Source organism: Leopardus geoffroyi, chromosome B4 (genome assembly GCF_018350155.1).
Source record: "Leopardus geoffroyi isolate Oge1 chromosome B4, O.geoffroyi_Oge1_pat1.0, whole genome shotgun sequence".
In the NCBI taxonomy this organism is placed as follows: domain Eukaryota; kingdom Metazoa; phylum Chordata; class Mammalia; order Carnivora; family Felidae; genus Leopardus; species Leopardus geoffroyi.
The window spans coordinates 133841217-133867256 of NC_059341.1; the positions used below are offsets into that span (position 1 = coordinate 133841217).

Genomic DNA, 26040 nt, shown 5'->3' on the forward strand with positions numbered 1-26040 from the left:
GAAAGTGTGAATCAGAAACCTTCAACACCCAGGAGTCCTTGTTCTATCAAGCAAGCAGGATGGGGGAGAGGGTGAATGGGGGCATGGTAGACAGCAGCCTAATTAAAAGACATAAAAAGGGGATGCCTGGGTGGCTCTGTCGGTTGAGTCCAACTCTTGACTTCCGCTCAGGTCACGATCTCACTGTCGCGGGTGGAGCCCCACATTGGGCTCTGAGCAGAGCAGGGAGCCCGCTTGAGATTGTCTCTCTCTCTCCCTCTGCCCCCCTCCCCGACTTGCGTGCTCTCTCTCTCTCTCTCTCTCTCTCAAAATAAGTAAATACACATTAAAAAAAAAAAAGACATAAAAGGAAACTCAACAGGCCAGGAAAATGGACAAGGAGTGGGGAACAGAAAACACAAAAGAGGGAAAGTGAGTGAAAAAGACAAATTTCTTCCACGTTGCATTTCCCTGAGTATGGGCCTGAAAGAGAAGCTGACCCTGATCTGGTTTACGTTCTTTCCTATAAGGTCATTAGAGCACTACGTAACGAAAGGGCCACCGACGTGTCCCAGTTTGATCTCAGGAAGGCATTGGGGTGCATTTTTCATGAGCTCCCAGGGAACAGAATGAAGAGAACCATGGAGAATAGTACGGAGTCAATCCTCAGAGTGCGTCGATGAATACGTTCGTGTCAACCTGGAGGGAGTCATTCAGGAAGAAATTGAGCTCGGAGATCACCAGTTTGCCTGCGATCACACAGCTGGTGGAGGAAGGAGCAGGACCCTCGCCCAGCAGTTCTTGACTCCAAAGCCTGTGTTCCATTTATTACAGAGTAGAGGCCACAAAGGCATTAAGCTTGCTTGTACGGAAAGAGTCGGGAGAGAAGCAAGAGTGGGGGAATATAAATCCGTGCCCAGACAATGGCGATGGACTGAAGACCTGGCCAGTGGCGAGGCCCCAAACAAGATCTAAGCCAAAAAGACGACGTTTGAACCTCACGTTTTGGCTCCCAAAAGCCCCTCGCAGAATCACAAGTGGAGAGGCCTGGTGTGGCCCCTCTTCACGCTGGGGGACCCTGGTACTTTTGTCCTCCTGGTTTGCTGTGGAACCCCGACGGCCAGCAGTGTCACGCGTGGTTAAAGCTCTGTCGTGCAGCTGCAGGGATCAAACGTGTCCTTCCGCTCAGCCGGGCTGAGACCATTTCCTTAAATACTGGGCTCAAACCTATGTAACGCATTTTGAGAAGAGCACTGACAGACGGTGGTGTTACCTGAAGGAAATGACCGGAAGAACGAGGAGCCTGAGCCCAGTCACCCGGAGGGTGGTGGAGGACCCAGGGACAGTGACAAGATTTTGAGACTTGTGAGCGTCATCTTTATACATTCCTTTTGGTTTTTTTTCTCCTTAGGGAAGGATTCAAACTGAAAATTACAGCGAGACATTTGCTCCAATATAACCAATGCACCACACTGTTTCCAATTCAACCTCTCCTCTGCCCATTCTCTGTCATCTCAATAAATTAGAGAGAGACCGGGTCACGTCCAACTTTGAGAATCTGAGGTTTAGGGCATCAAAACTAGCAGTTAAAAAGAAAGAGACTACTTGAAGCAAAGCAAATACAGGCGTTCCTCAGTTCAAGCAAACTCAAATTATGACCTACATTTCCAAAAAAGATAAGAATAATTGTTAACTATTCATCGGATGGAAGTAAGGCGCATTAGCATCCCTCCTACTGGCAGCTTTTTAGTGCCTTTATGGGGCGACTGGGTATGTAGAAATGTAGTTACCTCCAACTTTTGAGGGACAGACTTATCAAATGAAGCAAAGTAAACTGTTATACGGGTTAACGTCCACTTTTGCAAGCTTTGAGACCAGCGAATTAAAAAAGGACCCGTATTCCAATAATAAATAGGGGCTTGGGAATATAAGTAAAAGTGACAAGAAGATGAAAGCACTTGTGACCACACAGTCGTCGACTCTCTGCTTTTGTGCTTTGCCCAAATAAGAATTAAGGTAGCACTAAGTGCAGACTGAGGGAAAGGAGAGAGGGTGCTGAGCGCGGGCTGATAGCATTTGGGAGCGACGTTGCAACCGTGGCGACGACAGGGCCAGAAGACGGAGGTTTTCCAATACATGACAAATGAGCCAAGCGTTCAGAGCCCAAATCAATAAACACAAACATGAAGTGAACAGACGGGAAGAGAAGGAAAAGAGAACATGAAGGCACCATAAAATGCCGGTGATACGTTTGAAGAGAAATCATGATGTGAATAGAAATTAGGACGTGAAGGGGGAGTTGGGGAGAAAGGAGGAGCCTGGGGATTTGTAAAAGGTCTGTCTGTCTCTTCGCTGCCCTCCACTCACATCCACCACCCCCGCCCTCCTGCCCTTCTTGTAGGGCTCGTGGAATAATTTCTGATTCTGGGGGGCAGGTATCTTTCATGCTCCATTCTTGTTTGGACTTTGCCAGCGGGATTCATGGTGTTTCTGTAGACAATTGTTATTGCTTTAGGGAACAATCAGGATAAAACAAGGAAACAGCAAGTGATAGCTCAGCCTCGGGAGGCGGCAGAAATACCGGGCTTGAATCTTGCGGGTGTGTGAGAATTGCTCCCATCAATTTCTTGGCTGAAGGACAGCCACCCAGGAAGGTCTGGGGGGCCCTGAGCTCGTTGGTAATTACCCTGAACTAGTGCAGGACTTTCCACGTTTGCTAGGACCGGCAGAGGCACCGCGGTGAAGGAAAGCGAGCACAGCCTTGCCAGCCAGCAGACTTGCACGGTAATCGCCCCCCTCCGTTTCCCAGCTATGAAATGGGAGTGGCGGTCGGGTAGCACTAGGAATAATGACCATAATCATATTAATGTGGCAAAGTGCAGGTGAGGCCCTTGGCCCATGGTAGACCATATGGATACGTGGAACTTAGTCTCAGCCGGTTCTGGTCTCTGGACTTGGGTGAGGCATGGTCTGCGTGAGCTCCCTGCGTGGCTGTCCTGGGGCTTCCTTTACAGATAGCAGTGCAGTCACTGAGCTCCGGGCAGAGGGCAAAGTTTAGAAACCAAATCGGTCTTCTGTTTCTCAGCCTTCCGTTTCGCCACTTCCCTTTGGTTCGGGCTGTCTCTTCTCTTTACTTACGGGATTGTCTTGATTACAGGACGTCGTGTCGTAGGTTCTGCTGTTGCTGCAGCCGGGACTCCATAGGGAGTAGAGAGAAGCTAGCGCTCACCTGGGGTTAAGTGAACAAAAACGGAGATTTAAGAAGCCGGACAGTGGTATAGGCTTGGTGGATTTCTAAAAACGATTTGGAGACTGTTTACAAGAAAGGGAAGTAGAGGGGCGCCTGGGTGGCTCAGTCGGTTGAGCTCAGGTCATGATCTCACCATCTGTGAGTTCGAGCCCCACGTCGGGCTCTGCACCGACAGCTCAGAGCCTGGAGCCTGTTTCGGATTCTGTGTCTCCCTCTCTCTCTGCCCCTCCCCCGCTCACGCTCGGCCTCTCTGTCTCTGAAAAATAAATAAACCTTAAAAAAATTTTAATAAAAAAAAAGAAAGGGAAGTAGATAGGTGAGATGCGAAATGATGGGAGAAAGAGACACTGAACTATCGAACGCCAAGGATGAGCCTATCCCTGGCAACACTGGGAATGAGGATTATTATCTGAATTCTTGATGCAGAACCTGGGGCGGGGGGGGGGGGGGTTAAGTTTTCCCAGCGAGCAAGGAAGCGGCCAAACAGATCTGAAACCAGGTCTCTCTCTGACAGCCAGGTCTGTGCCTCTCCACTGTTGCTGGCAATCTCGCCTTGCAGAGAATGGCAAGTTAGGAAAAAGAGAATAGGATTTGCTTGAGTTTGATAGAACGTAGACATTACGCTTAAAGAAAAGGATTTTTTCTTACAAAAAGGGGGAGGACGAGTGAAATTTTACGTGACGTGCTTTGAACTTGGAAAAGAAATAAATAAATAAGAGGGGCACCCGGCTGGCTCCGTCGGTCGGAGCACGCAATTCTTGATCTCGGGATTGTGAGTTCAGGCCTCCCACTGGATGGAGAGATTGCTTAAAAATAAAATCTTAAAAAAGAAAAGAAAGTTAAGTTTGACAGGCCAGACTGGTGCGGATTACAGAAGAGTAGGCTGATAAATAACCAGAAGGAAGAGCGAATGACTCTTTGTCCTGGGCGTCACTTGTCTTGGCGCCACTGGCTTTAGAAGGCAGGGGAGGGGAGGGGACATGCATAGGGACACGCTCCTGATTTGTCTCCACCTTCTCCTCCCTTCCCCTCGCCATCCCTCCCCACCCAAAACCAAAAAAAAAAAAAAAAAAAAAAACAACCTTAAGCAGGAAAGGAGGAGCTAATTAAAAAGGAGGAAAACATCCTGGAGACCAGTGAAATCTCCCTAATCCACAGTGACAGGCAGGGACCTACAGAACAGCAATTTGATTAAATAAGGATATAAGGGATTTAGAGGGACTCTCCAGTTGTGTCAGGTTTGTCTGCACGTCTTTGAAATATATTTATTTGGCTCCCAAAGCTGAAAACAAGCTGAGGAGATGGTTCCCATGGGAAAATATTTCCCATGGAAAATAGGGAGCCGTCTCAAGGCAAGGCCAAAGGGTGGATTGAGACCCTAAGAGGTTGGCAGAGGGTCTACAGGAGGTGCACTGGTAGAGAGAGCATCCCAAGGTCAGGGTGGGTGAAGCCAGCCTCGCCGAGGGGGTAACAGACTGCCGTCCCAGACGGGGAGGAGAGAACAGCACGCCTCTCCCGCCCACGTCTCATCTCTCGCTCCAGGACCCGCTGCCTGTGAGTTACCTGTCATCGGAGACAGCCCTGTGGCTGCTTCCAGCCGAGGTGAAACAGCCAGAGGATGGTTGTCACGTAGGAAACACACCTGCAGGGAAGACGGAGCACACCCTGGGGGTTCTTCCTGAGCCACTTCCTTGTGTCTTCAAGACTTGCGTCAGCAGATCAACCACCGAGGAATTAATGTTCTTGGACGGGCCGTGGAGGTCCCCTCTAGCTCCCTGCCGGTCATGCGGGGGGATTTGAGCCTTCCTAGGGCTTTGGAGGGGGAAATAATGAGTCACCTAGGGACAAGAGGAAAATAAGAACGTCTCATGTGTGCAAAATCATTTAAAATGGAGGCTCTTAGAGAGTACTAAAATCTCAGCCAACCAGCCAGAAATGGTTTGGTGGAGTATATTTCACTTGTCTTTGCTTACTCTGGTTGCCGTAAAGTCCGAAATGTTTATGTCCCTTAGAGAGAACACTTGTGGAAACAGGCCAGGTCCTCCAGAGAAGGCTGTTTATTCCCCTGAGATCCTGAACCTAAAGAGGAATGGTCCTGCGTCCCTGGCTGGGGAGGTCTAGATAAGCATGGGAGCTGTTGGTTGTAAATCCTTGAAAGCAGAGGCCCCTGACGGCCATTCCCAAGTACATGGCTATCTATCTGCAAGCTTGGTGCTGCCTCAACTCCCACTTAGCCTCTACACGTGGCCACAGATCCGCATCTCCAGAGAAACCAGAAGGAGGATCTCACTAGAATAGGATTTGAGGGTTTCTATTTTATTTTATTTATTTATTTTTTTCAACGTTTATTTATTTTTCTTGGGACAGAGAGAGACAGAGCATGAGCGGGGGAGGGGCAGAGAGAGAGGGAGACACAGAATCGGAAACAGGCTCCAGGCTCCGAGCCATCAGCCCAGAGCCCGACGCGGAGCTCGAACTCACGGACCGTGAGATCGTGACCTGGCTGAAGTCGGACGCTCAACCGACTGTGCCACCCAGGCGCCCCGAGGGTTTCTATTTTAAAGGCTCCAGAAGATGAGTTAGAAGTAATTCAAGAGCAGGCACAGTAAAGAAATACGCACGCCTTGTTAGACCTTCATCGAGAAGGCTAACATCTTCAACATGGCCAGCTGATTAAGAGGTATTCTGTAAGCAGGGCTTCCGCTGGTTTAGAATAGAGCACAACTGTCATTTGAAAGCCCCAAATGAGGAAAGGCCAGCCTTTGATCTCTTGGCCAGGCTCAGCCTTTTTCTTTCCTTTTTCTCACTTTCTTCTCCAAAAGAGATGGATTTGGGTCCCTAGGAGAATATTTAAGCAATAGCCAGCAGGTGAATCCTAAGGCAGTTGTCCATCCTAAGCCTACACGTTTTCAGGAAGGGCCATCTATGACCTTTCTCAGTGTCCTGGTCCGACATCTAACGCCCAAGAAAAGTCTCCAACCACAGCTCTAGAGTTCAGATGAAAGAAAAACACACCGTAGGGGTTTCAACACATATCATTAACCTAGACTCAAAAGCGGGAGTGAGGGTCTATTCACTCTGAGAGGAGCAGAAACACCTTTCCAGGAAACTCAGGGAATTTAAGTGTCAGAGAGCGAGTAATTGCAGATGGCTTCTAGCTCTTTCCCGGCAAAGTAACTCAGGTGCTGTAGGGGCTTGAGACTCGTTGAAATGTTAAAGTTTACACGCCCTAAAACACACAGGAGACAATGAGGACAATCACCAAACCTGCCTAGATAAAGACTGGAGGCACTCAAGATGAAAAAAAAAAAAAAAATTACGGGATGGAATCCACGGTTTGGGGTGCACCATTGCCCTCTATTGGATTAAATAAATCAGACCTCTAGTGTGGGAGTATGTTTTATTATCTCCGGCTGAGTTTGCCGAGAAGTCAGGGCACCTTCGAGTGGAAAATTAATTGATCCTTGTAAATGGATCCTCTGTCTGCTGCCCCTTCCCCGAGGAAATCAATTACAGTTATAATTCTGAGGGCAGGTTGCTGATCGCGTTTTCATTCACTCAGCGTTTCCCAGGTGCCTACTAAGCACCGGTTCGATACGGTAGGGAATCTGAGGATAAATGACAGCAACCACTCCTACCATTTATTGAACGCCTACTGTGTGCCGGCGTCTTTATGCGCATTAACACCCCTCTGGAGTCAATGTGGTTACTCCTGGCTAACGGATAAGCAGGACACTGGGAAAATGAGTGACACCTCTGGGATTTAAATCCAGGCCCATCTACTCCTAAGCCCACACTCCGTCCACTAAGCTACAACTCTTCCCCTCCAGAAGTTTACAAACTATTAGGGGAAGTAGGATATACATATAAACACCTGTACCCGGGGTCCACAACGTATAGCCAGTAGGCCAAATTCCACCCATCACATGTGTTTGCCCATGAGCCAAAGATGGTTTTCACATTCGTAAATGGTTGGGAGAAAAAAATCAGGAGAAGAAGAATACTTTGTGGCATGTAAAAAGTATATGAAATTCAAGCTTCGGTGTTCGAAGTTTTATTGGAACCCAGCTACACCCATTCCTTACCGTTCTCTCAGGCTGCCTTCGGGGCTACAACTGCACGACTGAGTGGTTGTGGCAGAGACCGTATGGGCCGCAGAGCCCAAAATATTTACTCTCTGGTCCTTCCAGAAGAGGTTTGCCGACTCCTCCTCTACACTCCAGGGTGAAATGTTACATATCAACAGGAGAGGCTTGTAAAAAGCGTTCTGGGACTTCAGAAGAGGGGAAACTAACATTTAACCCACGGTGGGAGGTGTCGGAAGGATCTACAGGTGTGCTCTGTTTTAAGACTCAACACATGAAAACCCAGCATTTAAAACAGATAAGGTAAAAGCAGTTATTTGCATAACAAATTTTCCTTTTCATTTTGTAAAGGGATTCACCATGGGGTTGCTTTATAGAGTGAGCCTCTATAATGCATGCTAATATGATTCCACTTACGAATACTCTATTCCTAATAACTTTCCGAGAACATATCTATTGTGTACCGTGAGGCTTAGCTATAATCTTTTTTTTTTTTTTTTTTTCCTGGTAGTGTAAGGTTTCTTACTGCTGAAAAGTAATGGAGCTGACCTTGCCAATTCAGCGGGGAGAGTAAGCGTTCTGCGTTGCCTTCTCGTTGTCTCCAAGAGGGGCTTTGCCTGACAAATAGAAGAAATGCCGTGGGTTCCAAGTCTCTGCATTATGTGAAATTAACCCGCCGGGAGAATTTTACATTTTTAGCCAACCTCCTCTTGGTAACTGCAGTTAAAGTCCTCACATGTAAACTCATCACTATTCTATCGCTTCATTTCATACACAAGATGCAAATTAATAAAAATCACAATATTTATAAGGAGCAATGTTTCTCTCTTAAAAAAAAAAAAAAGAACACATTAGCTTAACTGAATTACAAGTGCAAGTCATATCATATTTAAATTAGAGCTCTCCCCCAACAAAATAGGAAGTGGTGTTGCCAGTTCAGTGTAGGACCCAGTTCCTTCTTTCTTCGGGTCCTGAGCCCGAATCTTCCAGCAGCTTTGCGGTGTTATGCAATTGCTCTTTTCGAGAGATGCATAAAACGGAAGCCGCGGCTATTCATAGCCAACTTAGGAGGAGCTGAAATCTTTCAAGAAGTTTCTTGCCTGGTACCATCTCGACAGTAACTACGTGTTTCTGAACACATCCAATTAATCTGGATTTCACAGGGCGGCTCTTTTAAAGAGCCGTCTTGTGGCTTTTGTTTTCATCCTCTGTGGTGACTCTATCTTAGAAGTGGACATACATTCCTGGTATCTAAGCCTGAATGTTTTTCGGGTGTTTTGGTGGTAAAAGAAGCCTAAATGGAAACGCAAGGGCAGAGAAAATCATGCGTGGGGAAGTCCTGTGCCGCCAAATGGCGTAGATCTGTGTCGCGGGGCTGCTAATGGATGTTGTGCGCAATCCATAAAGGGACAAAGTGAGAGAGACACAGAGGGAGGGTGAGAGGCAGAGCCAGCATTAAGGGCAGGAGCCCTGCATGGTTCTGAGGCAGGATTCCTGGGCGAACGGCGTCGTCAACGGGCTTGCGGTGGGTGGGGGAAGCTGATGGAGGTGGCTTGACTGCCTCCGGAAACTGTCACCTCAAGTTCACATTCTCCAGCAGGTAGGTTTGCAGCCATTTCTGAAGCTCAGCGCTGGAAGGAAACGCACGTTTAATCTGTCTGTGAGGTTCTTTAAAGAGATGTCTCTCTCTTCATCTCCCCCTGAGGTCAGGAGCACGGTAACTGCACACAGTAGCTAGAAGGCTCCATTGCGTTCTTGAATTCCTGAGGTGGCCAGCATCAATCGATGCATCATGGAAGGTACTGACTATAAAACAAATGGACAAACACTGAGCAAAATATGGTAGTTCAGTGTTCCTTCCTCCCTGGTGGTAATTCAAAAGTTTTCGAAGTTAATACTAATGGGTACAGACAAATGGGATATAAATTTCCATGCATTTTTATGACCAAACAGAAGCCCAAGCCCTGGGGGGGGGTGGCCCTGCTATTAGGGAAGCAGGGAGCAGTAAATGCAAGGGGAGAAATTGCAAAACGCCATGATTTCAACGAGACTAGAACACTCCCACAGTCCCCCCTGAACGTCTCCCTCCTACCAAAGAGCATCTGAACAGATTTCATTTCACAAATGGAAATGAGACACAAACAAATTTTTTCAAAGTGATCTCATTAAGAGTGGGCCTGGTTTCATTGGGTTTTCAGAGCCAGGATTAATATTATAAGCTGGGGAGTTCTGTTATGGGCCCCGGGGGGAAGGCAGAGAGAGAGCTGGTGCTTCAGGACCAACGCTGCCTCACCTCCTCATGGAAGTTATGCACGGCCAGCCTGGTCCAAGCGCCCAGGCCAGATCCGAGTTCCACGTAACATAGGAAAGATCTTCCCAAGCTCAAGGTCATATCTAGAGCATGCCTTGGATATTTTTTGCATCCCTAATTTATGTGACTTTCTAATATGTTTAGCATTTGCCCTCCCCTTGTCTCCATCCTGCTTATTAAGGTAAATTTGCATAGAAATGGGATCTTGGATTTCAGGACCATTCACCTGACACTTGATCTCCTGAGGTGACCGGTATCTGTGTCAATACCATGAGGGTGACCCACAGACACCACATCTCCCTGCAAACTCAAAGCAAGGCCTTAATTAGGGGAGGCTTTTCATGTTAAAGCCACGGGGTGAAGCAAATCAGCAAAAGCATTTAGCACTCACTAAGGAGGGCAGAATACTCCTTCCTGTTGAGTGGGCCATCCTAGGTCACAATTTTAATTTGCCTTAAAATTAAAGATCCTGAAGAAAGGATACAAAAAGTATATATCTTTGTGGGGGGGGGGGATAAATTTTGGCACACAGTTAACTATGACATTTGGCTTGGGCTCCTGAAATATTTTTTTGCCCAATAGCTATCTTTCAGATGGGTAATCGTCATCTCTACAAATTACCTTTGGAAGACCAAACAAATGTGGAAAGTCAGAGAAGCGAGTCACTTGGCTGCCATCACTGTGGCAGTGGCTTTAATCCCCTGATCTCTGCGTGCTGCACCCTCCCCACCGGGCAGCCACCTTCCTGAGTCACCTAAATCTTGTCACTTGGGTGGAAATTCCCACAGAGAGGGTGATTGTGGTCCTGGTTTACTGGTCACTGAAAGTCATTAGGTGTGAGTTCACTGACATAAAGGGGTTCAGACTTTGGCACATTCTGACAAACGTAAATGCCAAACAACAGCTTCCAAGACTGTCCCAACAGCGAACTGTCTTAGCACAGAAACAAAGGACTTGCAGGTCTTGGAGAACAGGCATCAAATTCCAAAGAGGAAAGTTCATAAAAGATGGGAGAAATCAGAAGAAAACTCTTCTGTCTTTTCTGTTTTTGAGCTCTTTTTGGCCAGGCTCCCTTGCTGAGGATAAATTCATTCAAATACAATTATTTTAAAGACAGAAAGACTACCTAGTTTTATCTCGTGCAACATTTTGCGTCTATTGTTTAATTTATTTTTTTTTAATTTTTTTTCATGGTTATTTATTTTTGACAGAGAGAGAGTGCGAATGGGGAGAGGCAGAGAGAGAGGGAGACACAGAATCCGAAGTAGGCTCCAGGCTCCGAGCTGTCGGCACGGAGCCCGATGTGGGGCTCAAACTCCTGAGCTGTGAGATCATGACCCGAGACGAAGTCGGACGCTTAATCGACTGAGCCACCCAGGCACCCCGCGTCTGTTGTTGAATTTAATCTCACATCCTTATTAGTTGAATATTATGATCTCCACTTTACAGATAAGGAAACTGAGGCTCCAAGAGGTTTAGCTTTTACACAAGAACATCCAGCTATTCACCAACAAAACCAGGACTCTGCTGTAGGACATCCCCCCTGTCTCCTAAAACAACAACAACTATATTTCATTTGTAGGCTAACTTTCTTATTTTACACAGGCCTTGTGTATTACTGGGGGTGGGGGCATCTTAACTCAATTCAGAGGTATTATAATGGTATCTTTCAAAATGTGCTTGGCTTACACTATAATAATGCAATAAGGAATCTGACTAATCGAGTCCCCTGACTCTAAAGCCAGAATGTTTTCCACTCTCAAGCCATGTGGAAGGATGCTAAGTTCCCCACTGGCCGATGCTGCCTAATTCTCTTAAATGATTCAGATGTAAAAGAGAAAATGGCATCTGTCTAATTAACACCGCCTGGTTAAATAGAGCTGCCAAGGGACAGCCTCGGGACGATGTTTACAGAACAGTCTTTCCAGCCCCTCGGGCCCCAAGTTAGAGATGATAGTGAACCTTCCATCCTTATCAACCAGAAACAGAGATGCCCCAGAGATGGTGACAGGCCGGGCAGGCAAAGGGAGGCGAAAGGGGAAAGGCGCTGCTGGCCTTCATTTCCCGCTCCTGGAGCTTGGGGATTCAGGGAACGACGGGAAGCAGATCCCACAGGCTCCCTCCCGCAGCAAGTCCACAAAAACAAAAGCCCTCCCTGCGAACCTGGGTCTTCCTCTCAGGCCCGGAGACCTTCGGCCAAGCACCTACCACCTGCTAAGACTGCTAGGCGCCCGCTGCTCTGAGCCCTTCCCTGGACAGAAAGGCACAATAAACACATTACCTCTCTTCCAGCTTCACATCACAACATGGAAGCCATTGCCAAGTTTGACTTCACCGCCTCCGGCGAGGATGAGCTGAGCTTTCACACCGGAGATGTTCTGAAGGTAGGTGACGTGGGGCCCCGGGGAGCCGCGGGGGAGTTTGGGTTACTCTGGTCTGGTCACTGTGTTCATCGAACAACCCATGGCTTTGTTTCTTTTCTTTTTTAAGTTTATTTATTTATTTTGAGGGAGAGAGAGAGAGAGAGAGTACGAGTGGATGAGGGGCAGAGAGAAAAGGAGAGAGAGAGAGAATCCCAAGCAGGCTCCACACTGACCGTGCAGAGCCGGATGTGGGGCTCAAACTCACAAAATGTGAGATTGTGACCTGAGCCGAAATCAAGAGTCAGCTGCTTAACCCACTGAGCCATCCGGGTGCTCCCCCCATGCCTTTGTTTCTTCAGAACTGCATGTGGTTTCTTTCAAAAAAGAGAAATTCACCGCAATCAAAAGGGTTCCTTCTGAGCTCCCGGGTGCCAGTTACCAGGGTACCTGATGGAAATAAGTCACCATCCTTGTCCTGTGATACTTGTGGTCTGGAGAGGGAAAGAAATCCATCCAAAGGGCTCTTACAGATGTTCTCGTCTAAGTGCTCAGGGAGCACAGGTGAGGGAACGAGGGATCCCACTCGAGAGATGGGGTGGCAGGAAGCTGCAGCAACACCTGTGGCCGGGGAATGCAGGGAACGTGGCTGGACGTTTACCAGAAGCTCAGATGTAAGCATCTTCAGTGGCTTCAGTGAGCACGGTGAGGTTCAGTGTCGCCAAAACTCAACCGAGGGTGCAGGCTGGAGACAGCCGGGAAAAGATGACTGGAACAGACGTGGGCCAGTGGAGGCCATGCACACCCCGGCCGCTCGGGGACGCCTTAAAACCTGCCGAACACCCACATTTGAGTTGTTGTGGCTACGTGCAGAGACAAGGTGGCCTTGGACTTCCACATTCCATGCATCACACTTGCGGGCTTCACATCTTAACCCCGATTTTGAGCAAAACCAGAAGCCCTTCTGCAGGCCATTTGGGGAGTCTGTGACGCTAATGCCCACCCCCCCCCCACCGGCCTGGCCACAGAGCACCCTCAGAAATCCTGATTCCTACTCCTCAGCAGCCGACATGGGCCTCCTCAGCCTGCACAGCAACACTGAGGCCACCAGTGTCTCGCCCCTAAGAAGTGTATTTGCCGTAGTGAGAGCCTTGTCAGTACGTGACGGGGTGACTCAGAAAGTCACTTGGTTTGGGACTTGAACACCCCCAGTATTCGTCCTTCTAACCGCTCTCACCTTGCAAGCTCTAGTAAGATAGCTGTGAAGGGTGTGCCTTCAATGCTGGAGCTTCTCAAGGTCAAAACGTCACCTGGGCCGCCCACCCAGGGAGAGGCGACCTTCACTTCTGTGGGACCTTACCAAGGTCACAGAGGCATCTGCCACGCGGTGAGCAGTCCCTCCCTTCTCTCTGGGATATTGTGACCATGTGATTATCAACCGCTATACAGGGTCCTCGCTCAAAAGAGGCCAACGGGCCAACTCCCACCCCTCATCTCCCATTGCGAACAGAACCCAATATCTTGCTCAAGAGTTTCCTATTCCTCAGAAAAGCAGAAAGAAAAAAACGTTCCTCAACTCTGCTTCTCAGTCCACCTCCTGATTTCTTTCTTCTCCTTGGCTCCCAACACCAGAAAGAGTTCCCTGTGCTGGTGCCTCTACTTCCTCACCTCCCACTGAGTCTGCTGGAACTTTCTGGAAACTGCCTCTTACCCTCAACACTCCCTTCAAGTCCACCCGTGATCTCCTTAATGTATCATAGCATGACACTACTATAGCGCCTGTAGAAGGTGACACCGTTAGCTGTCCCTCTTCTGCATCTGACTGGAGATCTGCCTCGCTCCTCAACATTACTCTGTCCTGAATATTCTTCTTGAGATCTCTCAAGCAACCCCCGTCTCACGAGAGAGGAGTCTGATGAAGGAAAAAGGAGCAGGAGTTTAGAGCCAGAGAAGTTGGGAGTTTGAATCCCAGCTGACTAGCTGTATGGCCCTGGATCAGTCCCCTGCCCCTCTGAGCTTCACTGTCCTTCATCTGCAAGCGGGGACCGTAACTATTTTGCAGGGTTTGGGGAAGGATTAGAGGTAATGGTCCCACCTCAAAGTGGATGTTCCGTGAATGGTTGCCGTATTCCAGTATTGCCCCTTCCTGCCACCGTTCAGACCATCGCCACAGCCCCTTGACTGACTTCATCACCTCCTGTCTCTTACTGCTTCAATCATTCTACGTACTAGTCTTCGGAGGATCTTTCTGGGAAAAAAATCGGGTCAGATCACCTCCTTGCTCAAAAACATTCAGCGGTTCCCCATTACCAGTTGATAGAGAGTTAAGCCACCTGGCCCCAACCCGCTCCCCAACCTCCCCAAGCTCTCGTCCGTGAACACGCACACATACATACACGCACGCGCACGTACACACACCCTTGTGTATGTAACGCCCAGGTCACGCTGCAATATATACACCGAGTTTCTCGCACTCTCCCCGTACTCCAAATGCCTTTCTCCTCCATATTTGGCATATTTGACTACCTCTGCCTCGGAACCCTCTCCAATCCTCCACACCCCCTATGGCCCCAGCAAAATGAGTCACTCCCTCTTTAGCTCTTCCACGGCATGGCAACACCCGTCATTCAAGGTGCTGCTGATCTCCCCTCCCGAGACAGTTATTTACGAGCAGCCAAACCCCTGTGCTCTTACGCACACTACACCCACCTCCCATCACTGCCCTTACCCTGTGGGATCCTGACCGCCCATGCATGTGTTGGCTATTCCACTCGCCAAAGCTCTGTGAGGGCAGGGGCCAGGTCTGCCTCAGTGTCCAAAACAGCAGAAAGGTGACCCTCCCTAATATTTGATGAAGGAATGAGTGGTGGTTCCCTCCATCTAGGAGCTCCCTGAGAGCAGAGCCAAGCCGGCTCATCTTTGTGTCTTCCCAGCAGCGCCCCCACGCAAGTCACAGCCCCAAACAGGTGCTCAGCGCAAATTGCATGAATTGTTAGATTGCATTTCTGGGGGCGCCTGGGTGGCTCAGTCGGTTAAGCGTCCGACTTCAGCTCAGGTCACGATCTCACCGTCCGTGAGTTTGAGCCCCGCGTCGGGCTCTGGGCTGATGGCTCAGAGCCTGGAGCCTGTTTCCGGTTCTGTGTCTCCCTCTCTCTCTGCCCCTCCCCCGTTCATGCTCTGTCTCTCTCTGTCTCAAAAATAAATAAACGTTAAAAAAAAAAAAAAGATTACACTTTAAAAAATAAATAAATAAATAAATTGCATTTCTGCACGCTCGTGTAGAATTCCATCAGAAGGGCAAACCTGTCCTTTTCAAATTCTGTCCCTTGCAGCTGTGCTGATGGAAAGAAAAGTGGAGAGGGGCTTGTTGGCCGAACCCCACAGCATGTCTCTATCATGGCGGTCAGTAGCCCTGCCCGTGGGTCTCTATGTATGACTGCAACATCTGCCCCTCCGCTCCAGAGATGGGTAAAAAGCCCCAAGATCTTGCAATTTCTTTCCAAAGCAGCTCTTGACCGCCCCAGCAATTTACTCCTGGGATGCTCTTTCAACCTAGACTTTTTGTGCTAAAAGACTAAACAGACTTTTTCACTAAAAGGTACAAACAATGTCTGACGAGCTCACCACCAGCTAACCCCCTCTAGACTGTGAGTTCCCCAGGACACAGGCCTCAGCTTCTTCATCTCTGTATTCCCAGCACCTAAGCGCAAACAGCAGGTGCTCACTAGATGCTGATCAAAGGACGATGAACAAGATGGTGGACGGGGAACTCTGGCCGAATGGCTCGATCCAGCTTCTCCTGTGACGGAAACATTAGGAGTCAGATATTTTTATGTTCATGCCTCAACCCCTTGGACCTGCAGCTCTGTGCAGCCCCAGACTTAACATTTTCCCTCTTAAATCTGCCGCTGTTTAAAAAAAAACAAAACAAAAACGACCCAGTCCGTTTCCACCTGCTTCTGTACTGTGTCTAACTCAACCCTGTTTCTTCCTACTAAAACAGTGACCTGAAAGCATGAAGAGTTAATCCTATGTAATTAACTGCAATACTTCAGATTTCTGCTGTGCCTCTAAGAACTATAATTCCATCCAATTTTAAAATTCTCCCAACTGTACATTTTGTCCTCTTCCCACGTCTAACTTATTCTCAGGCCATGTAACCCAGAAAATTATTCTCGTAGGCAACATTACACGAATTAACATACAGTAAAGTGAAGTGTAAAACCTCATGTGTTCAGGCTGAACCCCTTGCTCGAGTTTTCACGATGGGGACAAGAGATAGGGGGAACCGAACAGACAGAGAGATGAGAAGAACAGGAAGTATGGGGCCCTGGGCCAACAACGGCAGAAGGAAACCACCTCCCCCCAAACACTCCTCTTTGCAGAAAATGAGATTCTTTTAAAACCTTGCCTTCTATACGCCATAAAAAGCCTGTAAATTCACCTCTCTGGGAACACGATCTTAGGCAGACGGAACACCAGGTGGTGGGGAGAAATGGCCGCCATTGTGGGATAATCTTTCAGTTGCTACAGGAGGTAGATGGGTGTGAGCCACAATTACTAAAATTACAGCTGGTTTCAGGTCAGAGAACTAAGTGCATAGTTGGTTCTTACCGTGATGAGCCAATTTCCACATGGCCTCTTTTACCTTATCCCTGCTCACCTTCGTATTTGGCATTTGCTACCCAGCCCAAACATCGCACTCCCATGTGATGGGAGAAAGGAACTCCAAAGCCATACGTTGAGGGGTGAAGGCATGGAGTGAAATGTCCTTGTGTTCTCTGTGTGAATCCCGGGCACCGGTGCCGGGTTTCCAAGTGCTTTTTTTGACCTAGATTTTTCTGCTCCCCCCACTCCGCCCCCTCCCGGCATACACATACCCACGAGTCCTTAGTGATACCAGCAGTCATATTTGGTGATAGAAACTATAAAGTTTTCTGTCCTCAGCAATTCTAGAACTCAAATATGAGACACACTTTTATTTCTTCAGAACAGGTGATTAAATTCAAAACATACGCATATAACGCTTTAAAGAACTTATAAACCCTACTATGTCCTTCGGAGCTGGAGGTCTCCCTCCCAAGAATACCACATTTTGCAGAATTGTGTTTTAAAAAATTTTTAATGTTTATTTACTTTTGAGAAAGAGAGAGACAGAGGGAGGGAGGGGCAGAGAGAGAGGGAGACACAGAATCTGAAGCAGGCTCCAGGCTCTGAGCTGTCAGCAGAGTCTGCTGCAGGGCTCGAACCCACGAACCACGAGATCACGAGATCACGAGATCACGACCTGAGCCGAGGTCAGACGCTTAACCCACTGAGCCACCCAGGCGCCCCTTTCAGTATGCACTTTCTGAAGGACTTCGAGGTACCAGAGCTCATCGGATCCTCACATCAGCTCGGGAGATGCTAGCTGGTTGTCACTGTCCCCATTTATCAGATGGCTAATTGACCTGCGGAAAGTCACACAGCGAGTGACAGGGCCAAGCTGGAAACCAAGCCTTCTCAATTCCAAACGCGGAGGGCCGGCCCCTTTCTTCCACCCTGGGGGTGATATTCGAAATATCAGTTACTTCTCTGTCTTCATCTCTGCTCCTCTCTGGGACAGAGAAACCCGTGGGACCGAGACTTCAACTCCACCTGCCACAGGACGACTCTGAAATCCCCAATGCCAGCCCCAACCTCTCTGCCCAGCCCAGACACACATCTCCAACGGCTCACTGAGCTTTTTTCCTCAGACTCAGGGGGCAGCTTGGATTCACCCACATGCACCCACACGCAATCTGAAGCCCATGGGTTTTGCCTCAGACCTGCTTCTCCTCATGTATTAGCAAAGCCATCAGCACCCACTTGGTCTCCCAAGGGCGAAATCCGGAGCCCTCCCAGAGTCCACTTCTCCCTTGGTTCCAAGAACAGTCGCGAAATCCCGCACACTTTGCTTCCAGGTTCCTCTAAAATACCCCGTCGCCCCTCGCTGGGATGGCTGCACTCCCTTCCCAGACTCTCCCCTGCCCAATCCGTCTTCACTTTCTGATGCAGGGCTCTTTCTTGGCTCTAATTCTGGCTGTGTTATGTCCCTGCTCAGAATCCTTTAGTGGTTCCCCATAAATTTCAAGATGGAAGCCCAGACTTTCCAACATGGGCTACAAGGGCCTGTACCTCTGGTATCCCCTCGGCCCCTGGGGCCACAATCTCAACTCCCGCGGGACGGAAGCCTTTCATTCCCAGAATGCACCTCACTTCCTCTCATCCCAGAAGTTCCTGCGCCGGCTGACTTTGCCTGGGTAACTCCTTCCGTTGCCTGGGCAACCCTAGGGCCTCTCCTCCAGGCAGTCTTTCCTGCCCACCTTCTGCTTTCTCCCTTAGTGTAGCTTGTCTATCAGTTGCGGAGTCTTCAGCTACAAGAAACAGAAACTTAAATGCGGCTTAAACAATCATGCAAATTTATTACTTCTCACACAAAGTCCCGGAGCAGGAGGGCTCCAGCGTGGCTAATTCAGTGGCTCAATGACACCATTAAGCTTCTTTTCATTTTTTTGCTCTGCCATCTCCTTTATTGTTCAAGTCCATTCTCAGTGGGGGATGGGGGCAAATATTTGTCTTTTAATAGCGAAACTACTATTTTCTGAAATAACCAGAAGCCACATAGAGCCGAGTGGTGAGTCATATGAGTAATCAAGGGAAGTGATAGCATTTGGGGTCACAGTCAAAGAAGGACCATACAGTAATGAGACCGAACTTCTGGTTTTGCCGGTGATCTGGCTCTAAGAGCAAGTTTAGAAAAGGCATCCCAAACATCTTGAGTTACGTCCAAATTGTTTGTGAAGCACGTGGAGTGTGAACACAGAGAGTTACTGTTTTCAAAGCTGGCCCCACTGGATGTTTACGTTTTAATTTGCTTGTTGAAAAAAAAAAAAAAAAAAGGAACAAATTAAATTTTTAAAAGGTTCCTGGTTACCTAGCAGAGAAGAAAAAAACCATGGAGTGGCCGCTCTTGCCTTCCCAACACCTGCTCACATGAGGAGCTTCAGATGCTGAGATCTGGGACACATGAGTTTCCAACATATAAAGAGAAAGGATTGCAGAGAGGCCCCTGAATGCTGAGTCTGGGAGGTCACACCATGGTGGCGTCCCATGTGTGGATGGCACTAGGGGACAGAAATTAGCTCGGGGTCAAGGAAGCCAAACTCTAGAGACAAACCTGTTGCTCTCCCACTGGAGCACCTGTGTTGTCTCTCTGGCTTATTTCCCTCTAAATCCGAAAGGGTGTTCTTTGCCCCGCAGCCCCTTTCTTCTGCCTCTTGGCGTCCTCCCTACAACCTTTGTCCTTCCTTCCTTCTCTTCCATGTAGATCTTAAGTAACCAAGAGGAGTGGTTCAAGGCGGAGCTTGGGAGCCAAGAAGGATATGTGCCCAAGAATTTTATAGACATCCAGTTTCCTGAGTAAGTATTTCCAGCCTGCTGACACGGGCCTACCCACTCACACTCCCCTTACTTTTTCAGCAGTCGCTAAAATTATCCATCCATACCCAAGACACTGTCAAAACCGGTTGCCTCTGGAGAGGGAATCACAAAGCCGAAGGCCAGGGTGGGAGGGAGATTTGCATTTCACTGCATTCCCTTTTGAATTTTATACCATGTGCGTGTTATCGCCTATTTTAGGTTTATAAGCTAAACTCATCTATAACCGCAATCCCAGGGTTTCCACAAATTCCACCGGGGGCGCTGTTGGCCACCCGTGTCAGAAGCTGCCTCTTCAGAGCGAGTCTTTTCTCCCAACCTCTTCCACCCTCACTAGGGACCCCACACAGCTCCCTGCCTTGCCTAAACCGTGCTCAAACCAGTGAGAACAATCAGAGTGGGGGGAAGAGGAAATTCCTTTCCTAAGGAGGAAACAGAAAAATTGAGATTGGGTCTCGTTTGTCTCAAGAATTGACCACAAAAGTTCGATAGAAATCTAATCTGGTCCGCGAGTCACAGTCTAGCCCAAAGAGCAGAGGTCTGTTAGAAACCCCAAGCGGTGTGGGCGACCCTGTGAACCAGGACTGACCACTGAACCGACAGAATGACCACTGACCTCAGCCCTTGATGTTGCCCTGTAATCTCCTCAATGACCCCCTCACACCTTCTCGCTCCTCAAGGCTCCAGCCCCTCCCCCACGGCACTGTTGACTCAGGGCCTTCCTTCCAGGGTCACTGGGACGATCAAGCCACCGGAAAAGCCCCTCTTGCCCATCCCCCCACCTGACTCACTGCACCCACCCACCTCCTGCAACTTACTGGGACACGGCCTTTCCTGCAGCCGTTTGGGAAGAATCGTCTGTGCCTCTGGCAGAAACTCTCCCCTCTCTCTCTGTCTCACGTCAATTCTCTCTTCCTCTCTGCTGGGTCACTCCCATCCACAAAGATGCTGCAATGTCTCCCGTCTAACAAAAACAAAACAAAACAAAACATTCTTGATCCCAAGTCCCCTTCCAGCTACCACTCCCCTTCTTCAAAAGAATTGTGTGCACTCTTATCTCTAACTTCTCTCCTCCTACTGAAACCTTTTTATCAAGGTCACAGTGAACAACTGGGTCCACTGGTGGGTCCCACTGTCTCAGCATGGTAGAACATAAGTTCCGTGGCAGCAAGGGTTCTTGTCCACCTTGCTCACCACTGTATCCCGAGTGCCCAGAAGCAGGTCAGCGCATAGTAGATATTTGATAAAAACTGTTGAATGAACAAGTGAATAGCTTTGGAATGATGCGTAATAACGTAACCCTGCCCGCCCGTTTAACATATAGCGTGTGGACGTTTTTTGCAAGTCTTGAAGTCACGTGTCAAACTCCCATCAGAGGATAAGTGTGTACTTTCTAAACAATCTCCTAACTGCTGGCTGCCTCTTCCAAAATATTTCCATTGAGGTATGGCTGCTGAGGAGCGTGGCCCATTCCTCTGCCCGGCCCCATTACATTTCCTGCACAAGGCAAAAGCTGTGGCGGGCAGTCCCTTGTTCAGCCCTGCAGCAAAGCACGACAGATACCCTGGCAGGATCTCTAGGCAGGTGACCACCAGAAACCCTCTGCTTCCAGCCCCTCGGAGCCCAAAGAAACTTCGCCTGCAGCACCAGGTCTGGAATAAGGTGCTCCTGTCTGGAGTCTAGGTTCCTCAATTCCAGAGAGTGTAGAGAATTGCTCACAAAGGAATCCAAAGAGTGTGGGACATTCACCTTAGGGGGACGCGCATACTAGCCTTCCAGGGGCAACAATAGAGCAGCCGCCTTGAGGAAATGGGGCCAGTCCCACTTAGGGCCGCTGAGTGATCGCAAACACTCATTTCACTCTTGTGTGGTTGAGAGGTTTCTGGCCACCTGCCCTGAGGCTGCAGCTACTGTTTGCCTTGCCTCTATGGCAGCTCTTGGCCTTCACACGCGCTCTGCCACCTGCCGCGACACTTAGAGGCTGCCTGCCACCCTGACTGTTCCCCTGAAAGTGTAGTTTCTTCCCTGTTTCTTCTTTTCCACCATAAAGATTATCTTCCTGGATTTGGGGGAGGGCCCCGGAGCTGGCTGTGTAGACGCTGCTCTCTGGTCGCTGCTAGCCTTGCTCCATGCCACCCGGATCATGAGGGCCCCTGGGCTCTCAGGCGGGCCCACTGAGCTCTCAGCCTGGAGCCTGGGGGAGAGCCCACGGCTCCCCAGCTCCGGTCCCCCAGCGCCTGAAGGGGCTCCTGTCTTGCTGGCACATCATCTGTCCCTGCAGCGCTCTTTCCTAGTGACATCCCTCACATAGCTGCCAGCAGGCGGCCGCTTCCCGCAGTGAGTCACTCCCACACTGTCCCATTTTGGTGCAGTGGCACATTTCCATGATTCAGGTTTTCCAAGCAAGAGAGAGGGAAGGAACAAAGGGGGTGCGTCAGGGGAACACTCACTTGCCTTGCCTGCAAACTGCCTAGAACACGTGTTTGGTTTCAGAGGCCCCGGCCCCCCCTTCGGCCTCTTTCTGCTCTCTACTGACCAGAGTCCCCGGCCTCTGTCCCTTTGGCTCATCTCTTCTCCCCTTCCCCTCCATCGCTCTGGCAACTCACCAAGATCCTCTGGTTTTATCTCATCTAATAGATGGTTTCACGAAGGCCTCTCCCGACACCAGGCAGAGAACTTACTGATGGGCAAGGAGGTTGGTTTCTTCATCATCCGGGCCAGCCAGAGCTCCCCAGGGGACTTCTCCATCTCCGTCAGGTACTGGCCACCCCCAACCCAGACTGCTAAGGCCATGAGGTGACCTCTTGAATGTGACCTATGTATTGCTCAGGAGCATGGTGGCCAAGGGGCCCAGGCATCTTATCAACTGGGATGCCGTCCATTTCCTTCCCATGACACATATATATAACTCTTCAGTACGCTGGTTTGTGGCCAAATTATGTAGATGTTCATCTGCTTCCCCTTCCAGCCCAAGTGCTTCTGGAAGGACAAGATTGTATTCTATTTCATCTTTGTGCCTTTAACAGTGCCTTGCACCCAGTAGGTGTTCAATGAGTATTTGTGCAAGGAAGTGGGGCAGGAGAAGGAAGGGAGAATTCCCAGTTGTCCACATCTGTCTTGAGGTTTAAATCTGAACCTTTTCTTTAATTACTGATATATGTCGGAAGAAGGCTCCGAGGACAATTAAAATCCCAAGTCACTGCTGTAGGGGACAGAGGTAGTTGTACGTGGTGGCACAAAAAGTTGTACGTGGTGGCTACGTCAACACACTGTAACGCAGCAAGCTGACAGCAGCAGATGGGAGCCGAGGAGGGCTGGGGTGAGGGACGGTAGCGGCAAAATCTCACTCGTGTGCATGCCCGGGAGGAAGTGAGTCAGTCCAGGCATAAACATGACACAGCCCCACACTCAGAAACCCCAAGTCTGAGCACACCGCGTGTGGTCAGCCTGTCTGGAATCGCGAGTCCCATATCAGGCGTGGTGGCCACATGTGAAAGTGCATAAATTAACACTGATTTCCATGCAGGAGGAGACGTGTGTGGTGGGACCGCCTGTCAAGTTCATTGACAGAAAATGTTGGTTCAGATTGTTCAATACGCTTTGAAAGGCATACAGCTTTAGTGCTTTAAGCGCATAAATCCAATCTCAGGTAATGAACTGAGGCCACTTTACTCTTTAGAAAGAATGGGTATTTTAAGGAATAGGTAGGAAGGACTTACAAATAATGGGTCAACCATTCATATGCACGTATGCCTCTAAAGTGCTCAAAAATAGCTCGGTCTCATTAGCTTTGCCCTTGCAATCTTACTTAAACTCTTAATTTTCCTTAACTAAAACTTTTTTTTTTTCACAGCTTAGGCAGTAGTAAATTTTAGCTCAGGCCTACACTGATGTATCACAGATTCTAAATTTGTCAGGTTTTAATGCAATTTTGCTCTATTGATAAATCCTACAACCAAATCTCTTTCTTAAGGGCCCTGATTACAGACTGGACCCCGGAAATGGTTACATTGAAGGGCATCTCTTGGTGCCTTTGGTTTGCATGAAGTGGACTGTGGCTTTTCAGCTAGAAATTATGGTTTATATTTCCTCCACTAAGGTGAATTCTCCAAAACGGTCAGCCTTGACTTCTGCCAGTGCAGCTCCTTGTGAATATCGCCATAATCATGATTATATCTCTTGCAGAAATGTAGCATAATATATTCCAAAGCAAATCATTTTCATTTATTCATACATCTGCTTTCTGTCATGCAAAGATAATTAAGAGCTAATTGTAGTCCTATCACTTAGCATTTGTTAAGGGTCTGAAACACTAGGTTTTAGAGTCTGGAGCCCTGAGTAACATCCTTTTCTCGGCCCCTCTCTGAACTTGACACATTGGTGCAGCCACTCTCTCTCCATGGGCGCACATGACCAGCTGCAAGCCTGACATCCAGTCCTCTCAGCTCATGAGAGAGCAAGGGTTAATGCTTCTCTCTCTGTTTCTTTGACTAAGAGGTGGTAGATGAATAATTATATCACAAGAATATTTCCTCCTCCACGCACAGATGTGAGGAGTAATGACTTAATGAATTAAGCCATGTGGTGTTAGAGTGAAGAAAGCATCTGTTAGGGGCCACCTCCAAGGGGAAGGCCATGCAGTGATTGCAAAGTCAGTTCTACCCCAGAGCAGTCCAGCAGAGGTCACTGCGCAGGCTCACCTGGCTCTGAGCAGAGCCCAGCACATAAGAGGAGACTGAAGATCAGTCAAAATTCCTGTCCCCTCTGAACATGGACCACTGATTCCATCCTTAAGAAACCTGCACTAACCTTCCGAGGTATCTTTACTCTCCAACTCTCTTTAAATTCGTGACCTTTCTGTTGGATCAGGCAATTCATATCATTAGTTTATTTTTAGACATAAATGTATGTCTGTTTGACAAATAAACTTGACATCCAAAAGAGAAGGACTTGGTGATGGAGAAACACTGAGAAATTGAGCTGTTACTAATTGAGCTATTAGTAAAGGCCAAGGTCCCCCTTTCCAGATGAATAAAATCCAATTTCTCCAATCCTGGTACAAATATTTCCAGCTGGTGCTAAAAGGTGCCGATCTAAAAGAAGTTGGCATGTGTACATGGTGTGACAAGCCCAATTCGCTAGACTGGAATCAGAGAGCGAGGTTCTTGCCTCAGCTCTGCCACTCACTCACGGTGGCCTTGGCCAAGCCCCCGCCATCTCTCTGAACCAGCGTCCTCCTTCATCTGTAACATGGAGACAAGGCTAACCAATCTCAGAGGTCCTTTACAATGAAAACACCACATCGCTATATAACTTTTCTCCCCTAAAAGTTCAAAATCTTCTGTAACCTTACTTACGTAAAACGTAAACCAAGACCAAGAGATCACCTTTATATAGAGAACCGATTGTGACAAATTTCTCAAGGTGGTCTCTTACTGTCCAGAGCTAGTTTATGGGCTTAAAGGAGCTGGTTCAAAGTATTTCTGATAATGGAAAGGTCACAGGGGTGAAAAGCCCTCCCCTCTGAGTCTTGTCAGAGTTCTTAGCATAGTACAGAACTCAGGGATCGCCACGTTTCAAACAAACATTGTAAAGAGTCCTTAACCTTGTAGTCATTAAAGCACTCAGAACATTTTTTTTCTTTCCTTTTTTTTTTTAAAGAACTTTTTTTAAAATATTTATTTTTGAGAGAGAGAGAGTGTGTGCGAGCTGGGGAAGGGCAGAGAGAGAGAGAGGGGGGCAGAGGATCTGAAGCAGGCTCCAGGCTCTGCGCTGACAGCAGAGAGCCCGATGCAGGACTCGAACCCACAAACCGTGAGATCATGACCTGAGCCGAAGTCAGACACTTAACCAACTGAGCCACCCAGGCACCCTGGAAACATTTTTTTTCTTATGAAAGGTCGGCTCCAGTGTCAGAAAATAGATTATCTTCTGCTGATGTAAAAATCCTTTCTAATGCAGCCTGTGTCCTGAGCGGTCCCTCCCACAAATGTCCCCTTAGAATTTAACTGAGCCAGCTCCACCTGCCACTGGATGGGCAGGCACTTGCGGTTCCATTTCCTGCCCAAACAGAACTCCAGCATCCCTGGAGGCAGTCAGTCCTGGGGGGTGGGGACATTGTCGTGATGTAATATACAATGTGGATTCTCCTTGATCTGTAGGCATGAGGATGATGTTCAGCACTTCAAGGTCATGAGAGACACCAAGGGTAATTACTTCCTGTGGACAGAGAAGTTTCCATCTCTAAATAAGCTGGTGGACTACTACAGGACGACCTCCATCTCCAAACAGAAGCAGATCTTTCTGAGGGATAGAACCCGAGAGGATCAGGTACACCTCAGGCCCCGATCAGCCCAAGTCTGGAGATTTTAGGCAACATGAGTCCTATGTGACCCGTCAAGGCAATGCATTTGATGGGCATGTCCTCTGAGTATTCTGGAAGACAGAATCTCAGATCTGGAGGTCAGATCTCAGTTAGACCCTGTCTTAACACTTCCTAGCCATGTGACTTAGGAAAGTTGTCCAGTCCTGAGTTTACTGATCCGTAAAACCAGAAGGTGGTGATACCTAGCCCACAGGATGGTTGTGAAGGTTGGA

General features: G+C 48.5%; 1 protein-coding gene across 5 annotated transcripts in view; it reads left to right on the plus strand.

The window, feature by feature from the left end:
* The window catches only part of GRAP2 (GRB2 related adaptor protein 2), a 63383-nt gene that overhangs the window by 30794 nt on the left and 6549 nt on the right, over positions 1 to 26040 (plus strand). For 3 of the 5 annotated variants that reach the window (XM_045465904.1, XM_045465906.1, XM_045465905.1), the window contains 4 exons: positions 11918 to 12009; positions 19334 to 19425; positions 22081 to 22200; positions 25605 to 25773. In XM_045465904.1, coding sequence (XP_045321860.1) covers positions 11932 to 12009; positions 19334 to 19425; positions 22081 to 22200; positions 25605 to 25773 — 459 coding nt within the window. In that variant the 5' untranslated portion in view covers positions 11918 to 11931. Of the gene's footprint in view, positions 1 to 11917; positions 12010 to 19333; positions 19426 to 22080; positions 22201 to 25604; positions 25774 to 26040 lie in introns of those variants that run through there. The other 2 variants (XM_045465907.1, XM_045465908.1) reach the window with 2 other exon arrangements.